The 5,805-nt window shown below is 43.9% G+C and overlaps 1 protein-coding gene across 1 annotated transcript; it reads left to right on the top strand.

Moving 5' to 3' along the window:
* Positions 1-267: 267 nt before the first annotated feature.
* Positions 268-2,206, top strand: LOC123407906 (protein CANDIDATE G-PROTEIN COUPLED RECEPTOR 7). The gene has a single exon (XM_045101148.1). The coding sequence runs from the start codon at positions 473-475 to the stop codon at positions 1,838-1,840; it is 1,368 nt and encodes a 455-aa protein (XP_044957083.1). The 5' UTR covers positions 268-472; the 3' UTR covers positions 1,841-2,206.
* The last annotated feature ends 3,599 nt before the right edge of the window (positions 2,207-5,805 follow it).

Below are 5,805 nucleotides of genomic sequence, written 5' to 3' on the forward strand. Positions count from 1 at the left end.
AAACATATACTTCCTCTGTTCCTAAATATAAGTCTTTGTAAAGATTTTACTAATGGACTACATACGAATGTATATAGACATACTTTAGAGTATAGATTCAACGATTGAATCTATACTCTAAAGTATGTCTATATACATCCGTATGTAGTTTTTCAATACAAACTCTAAAAAGACTTATATTTAGGAACGGAGGAAGTAGTAGGCATAGATATAAATATATATTCGAAGATATAGAGATAGAGATAGAAAAATTAGAGAAGAGATGGAGATTTGGAAATGCTGTGAACCGGATGAGGAATTCCAGCTAAAGAATTCTAAAAGAGGCGGCTAGCTAGAGGAGAGGAGTCTCCTCCTCGTCGTCTCGTCGGGCCGCCCGTCGCCTTTACCGACAAATCACGCGACCTGACCGCGTGCCCCCCAAATCCCAAATCTCGCCTTCCCCTCCCCCCTCAGATCGCACCAACCGCCCCCGATGGCCGGCGCCGCCGCCCCGCCGCTCGCCGCGGCGCTCCTGGCCGTCCTCGCGCTGCTGGCGGTCCCGGCGGCGGCCGAGATCCGCTCGACGGCGATCCGCGGCGACCCGCGCACCATCATCCCGCTCGACGAGTTCGGCTTCTCCCGCCACGGCGTGCTCGAGCTCAACGTCTCCGGCATCGCCTTCGACCCGCCGGCCTCCCAGGACCTCGACCTCTCCCAGTTCGGCTTCTTCCTCTCCACCCTCGACGCCTGGGTCCACGTCCTCCGCCAGCTCCAGGACCTCGAGGTCACCTGCGCGCTCCAGTCCGACCTCGTCAAGCTCGCCTACTCCTTCGACCGCCTCCGCCCGCCCGCCAACCCCGCCGGCGTCGAGGTCGCCCGCTCCTCCTCCTTCACCCACGTCTTCCGCGTCTCCGACCCCGGCCAGTACACGCTCGTCTTCGCCAACTGCCTCACCGGCGGCGGCGACCTCAAGCTCTCCATGGACGTCAGCTCCGCCATGTACAACGTCGACCCGCTCACCAGAGACCGGACCTACCTCTCCGTCGGCTCCTCCGCGCTGCCCTCCATCTACTTCCTCTTCTGCGTCGTCTACGCCGCCCTCGCCGCCGCCTGGGTCTCCATCCTGCTGCGCAAGCGCACCGCCGTCTTCCGGATCCACTACTTCATGCTCGCCGTGCTCGTGCTCAAGGGCTTCAACCTCCTCGCCGAGGCCGAGGACAAGTCCTACATCGAGCGCACCGGCACCGCCCACGGCTGGGATGTGCTCTTCTACATCTTCAGCTTCCTCAAGGGGATCTCGCTCTTCACGCTCATCGTGCTCATCGGCACTGGCTGGTCCTTCCTCAAACCTTACCTGGCGGACCGTGAGAAGAAGGTGCTCATGGTGGTCATCCCGCTGCAGGTAGTGGCCAACATTGCGCAGGTGGTCATCGATGAATCTGGCCCGTATGCCAGAGACTGGGTCACCTGGAGGCAGATATTCCTGCTGGTCGATGTGGTCTGCTGCTGCGCCATTCTCTTCCCGATTGTCTGGTCAATCAAGAACCTCCGGGAGGCTGCCCGCTCCGACGGGAAAGCGGCCGTGAACCTGATGAAGCTCACCCTCTTCCGCCAGTACTACGTGGTTGTCATCTGCTACATTTACTTCACACGTGTTGTGGTCTACGCCTTGGTGACCATCACCTCGTACCGGTACCTCTGGACTAGCGTCGTGGCTGGAGAGATTGCCACCCTTGCATTCTATGTATTCACTGGCTACAGGTTCCGGCCTGAGGTGCATAACCCATACTTTGCGATTGATGATGACGAAGAGGAGGCTGCAGCTGAAGCACTCAAGTTGGATGATGAATTTGAGCTATGAGTACCAAGATTTGGCGGCCTTTTCCCTGCCAGTGCTACACAGGTGTTATATTGTGCTTCCACAGGAAAAATGCTTTTCACAAGACAATTGCGATAGACTGGTATCTAGCCCATACCCTTTTGATTTTTGTTTAAAGTTAGCTTACATTCTGTGTTACTGTAATTTGGTATCAACCACCCTGTGTGTGTGTGTGCGTGTGTCAAGCAATGCAGCAGCTTGATTGTACTTAAATACATTCCTAAGATGAGCTGTTCTTCATTGTATCTCTGTAGCTATTGTTGTATCTAGATGTTTACTTTCTGTCTGGTAAAAGAAGTTGACTGTGATTCAGTTTGTTGATTCATATGATGTTAATTGTTGCTCTGAGTTCTGACTTATTCCACGTTACCTGTATGCACGTCCTGTTGCTTTTGTCCTGTAGGATCCTTTTGTTGCGTATAAAGGGAAAACAAATTGAAGTCTACAATGCACTTGAGTAGGTGAACACAGAAACTACTGGCTGGGTCCTGGAGCATCATAATACGTTGCACATGTTGTTTGTATTTCACATAGTTCTGACCTACTTGCATGTTTCAGGTGCATTATGGTTGTGTTGTACTCCCTCCGTCCCGAATTACTTGTCGCGGAAATGGATAAAAATGGATTTATCTAGAACTAAAATACGTCTAGATACATCCATTTTTGTGAGAATTAATACCGGACGGGGGGAGTATATGCTTTGATATTACTGCAAACGTTTAACATATAAGCATCACCTTGATCCTTGAAATTTTGTCCCTAGAGTCAGTCAGTACACTGTCTAGTTAGAGTAAACTGCCACTTTCTGGTAGTTTGTCTTGTTTGGGATTTTCTTGCACACACATAAAAAAAGTAAGATGCCCCTTGAAATGTCCATGTCTAGTTGATTTTGGTATTTCAATTCTTGAATAAGGTTATTTGTCTATGAATTTTATCTGCAGTTTGCCCTTGTCAAAGTACTGAACTGTTGTGTTGAAACGTCCGCTGGGCTATGGCCAATGTGGACTTTGATCCTTGATATTTTGTCCCTAGAATCAGTACACTGTCTGGTTAGAGTACATCCCCACTTTTGGCAGTTTGTCTGGTTTGGGATTTTCAGTTAGGACTGATGAGCACATATCAGCAAACACGATAAGTTGCCCCTTGGAATATCTAATTTGATTATGTCTAGTTGATTTTAGCATTTCAATTCTTGAATAAGGTTATACATGTCTATGAATTTTATCTACAGTTTGCGCTTCTCAAAGTACTGAACTGTTGTGTTGAAAGGTGCGCTGGGCTATGGCCAATCTGGACTTTGATTTTGTATCACATCTCATTGCAGCGTAGTTTTCTCGTAGTGGGGGTAGTATTTTTTATTTTAGAGCATCTTTGCCAGATGTCCTCAGAATTGGACTAAACAGCTGTATTATTTACAGTGGTACTCCAGATAGTTTCTCTTGTCTTAACTGAATCATCTTCTTGTATTACATCGTCTTCTTTTTTTCTTCATAGTTTGCTGCATCTTCAGATATACACTGTTTTGCCATGTCTCAAAATGTTACTATTTTGATCTTAGAAAATGAGCACATAGTTTGAAATTTTGATCTTGTGGACATGATTTACAGCCTGTAGACTGATGTAAGCTTTGTTCTGTAAGTAGAAGACTAAGCTATTTTGCTCATCTGGGATCATAAATGTTGATTTCGCTCTGTAGATACCTCTCTCCTTTTATTAAAATCAAACTTGGCATCTACTCCCTCCGTACCACAATACTTGTTGTTGGAGAGAACTAGTCTAGTTCTCCCCAACAAGTATTTAGGAACAGAGGGAGTATGAGACTTGCCATCTCTCATGACTCAATCAGTGACACTGGATGGGCCTAGTTAAGTATATAGGCTTAGGCTTGTAGTTGAATGTTGTCATTGTCCTAGCCCATGCTTTGCTTCTGGAGTTATAGTTTCAGATCTTTCGTCAGTCTGTCCCTGGAGCATGATAGAGAAGATGCACTCCAGAGCAGCACTTCCTTACATGCACAATTATAAGAATTTCATTCATAGACATATATTTCAGTCTTTTGCATCTATTCAGGCTGAACCTGACTACAAGCATGGAAGTCCTCTTTCTGTAACTAGGAAGTTGCTTGCTTTGCTGCGTATGACTGAGAATTACATTTGTTTCGGTATGACTAAAAGATACATGTACAGCTTTGACTGCTATTGATAAAATATGTTTGTGGAGTGTCTAAAAGATCTTAACATTGCTTTGTATCTATAATAGAAGATATAGAAACGAGTGAAGTTGACTTAGGTTATAAGATGATTGAAATGTTGTTTTCTATTTGAGTTTAGTTGCATTTTCCCTTACTGTAATTTTATATCAACGACCCTGTGTTTGCTCGAGCATGTCAAACAATGCAGCAGCTTGCTTGTACCGAAATACATTCTTGAGATTAGCTTTTAATCATTGTATCTCTGTAGCTATTGTTGTATCTAGATGTTTGCTTTTTGTCTGGTAAAAGAATTTGACTGTGATTCAGATTGTTGATTCATGTGAAGCTAATTGTAGCTCTGACTCATTCTAATTTACCTGTGCATTTCCTGGTGCTCCTGTTCTGTAGGATATTTTTGTCGTATAGCAGGGAAACAAATTTAAGTCTATAATGCACATGAGTAGGTGAGGACAGATTAATAAAGTTCAACACGGAAACTATTGACCGGTTCCTAGAGCACCATAATAAGTTGCACAAGTTTGTATTTCACATGATTCTGACCTACTTGCATGTTTCATGTATGTATTATCATTGTGTTGCATATGCCTTGATGTTATTGGGAAGGTTTAACATATAAGTGTCACCTTGATCCTTGAAATTTTATCACTAGGTTCAGTACAATGTCTAGTTAAGGGTTCATCCCCACTTTTGGCAGTTTGTCTAGTGTGAACTACAAAAGAGAGGATTTTCAAGTAGGACTGTGATGAGCACACATCAGCAAACAGAATAAGTTGCCCGTGGAACGTGTAATTTGACTATGTCTAGGAGATTTTGATATTTCAGTTCTTGAATAAGGTTATATGGTCTATGAATTTTATCTACAGTTTGCCCTTGTCAAAGTACTAAACTGTTGTGTGGACTTCGATATTGTGTCATATCTTATTGCAGCGTTGATCTTTTCAACTCTTTGACTCTTCTCTTCTGTCCATATACTGGGAACTTAGTGACTTGATACGCAGTAGCGAAGTCACTAATTTACCAGGAACCTTCCTTCGAACTTCCATTATACAAGAAAAATGAGTGGTCTATAATAAACATGCAAGTGGCACATTTCATGGAACGTTTCAGTTGGACTGGATACTTTTATTGTCCCCTAGAGGACTTAAATGCCTCTAGGGAGATTGAGTTGCCTGTTACATCTTGTCGCATTGCTATAAACATGGAAGAAAAGTAAATTGGTTACCTGCTAGACTAGGAAAATTGTAAGCCATTTCTTAACATTGGGAGTCCTGGAGGTTTGTTCAAAGTATCATGTCATTAAAATAGGTGTATATTTGCTGCATGTATTTTCAGAAACTTACAAGTGTATTTTTTGGAAGTGGTACTAGCAGGCGGGGTCGGGTGTGGGTAGTATTTTATTTTTTAGAGCATCATTGCTGGATGTATTTCCAGAAACGTAGTAAACAGGTGTATTATTTACGGCAGTAGTTGCAGATGGTTTCTCTTGTCTTAACTGAGTAATCCTGTATTATACAGTGTTTTGTTTTCTTCTTCATAGTTTCCTGCATTTTCAAATGTACACTGTTTTCCTATGTCTCGAAATGTTCCTAGTTTGATCTTGAAAGTAAGTGTGTGCTTTGAAATCTCGATCTGCCGGACATGATTGACGCATCTAGAATTATGTCAGTTTTGTTTTGTAACTAGAAGACCAAAGTGTGTTACTCACCTGGGATCTTAACTGTTCATTTTACAATAT

The sequence above is a fragment of the Hordeum vulgare genome, chromosome 7H (genome assembly GCF_904849725.1).
Source record: "Hordeum vulgare subsp. vulgare chromosome 7H, MorexV3_pseudomolecules_assembly, whole genome shotgun sequence".
Taxonomy (NCBI): domain Eukaryota; kingdom Viridiplantae; phylum Streptophyta; class Magnoliopsida; order Poales; family Poaceae; genus Hordeum; species Hordeum vulgare.

What these genes read in the sequence shown, in the direction of transcription:
- LOC123407906 (XM_045101148.1), top strand. Translation starts at nt 473, where the DNA reads ATGGCCGGCGCCGCCGCCCCGCCGCTCGCCGCGGCGCTCCTGGCCGTC.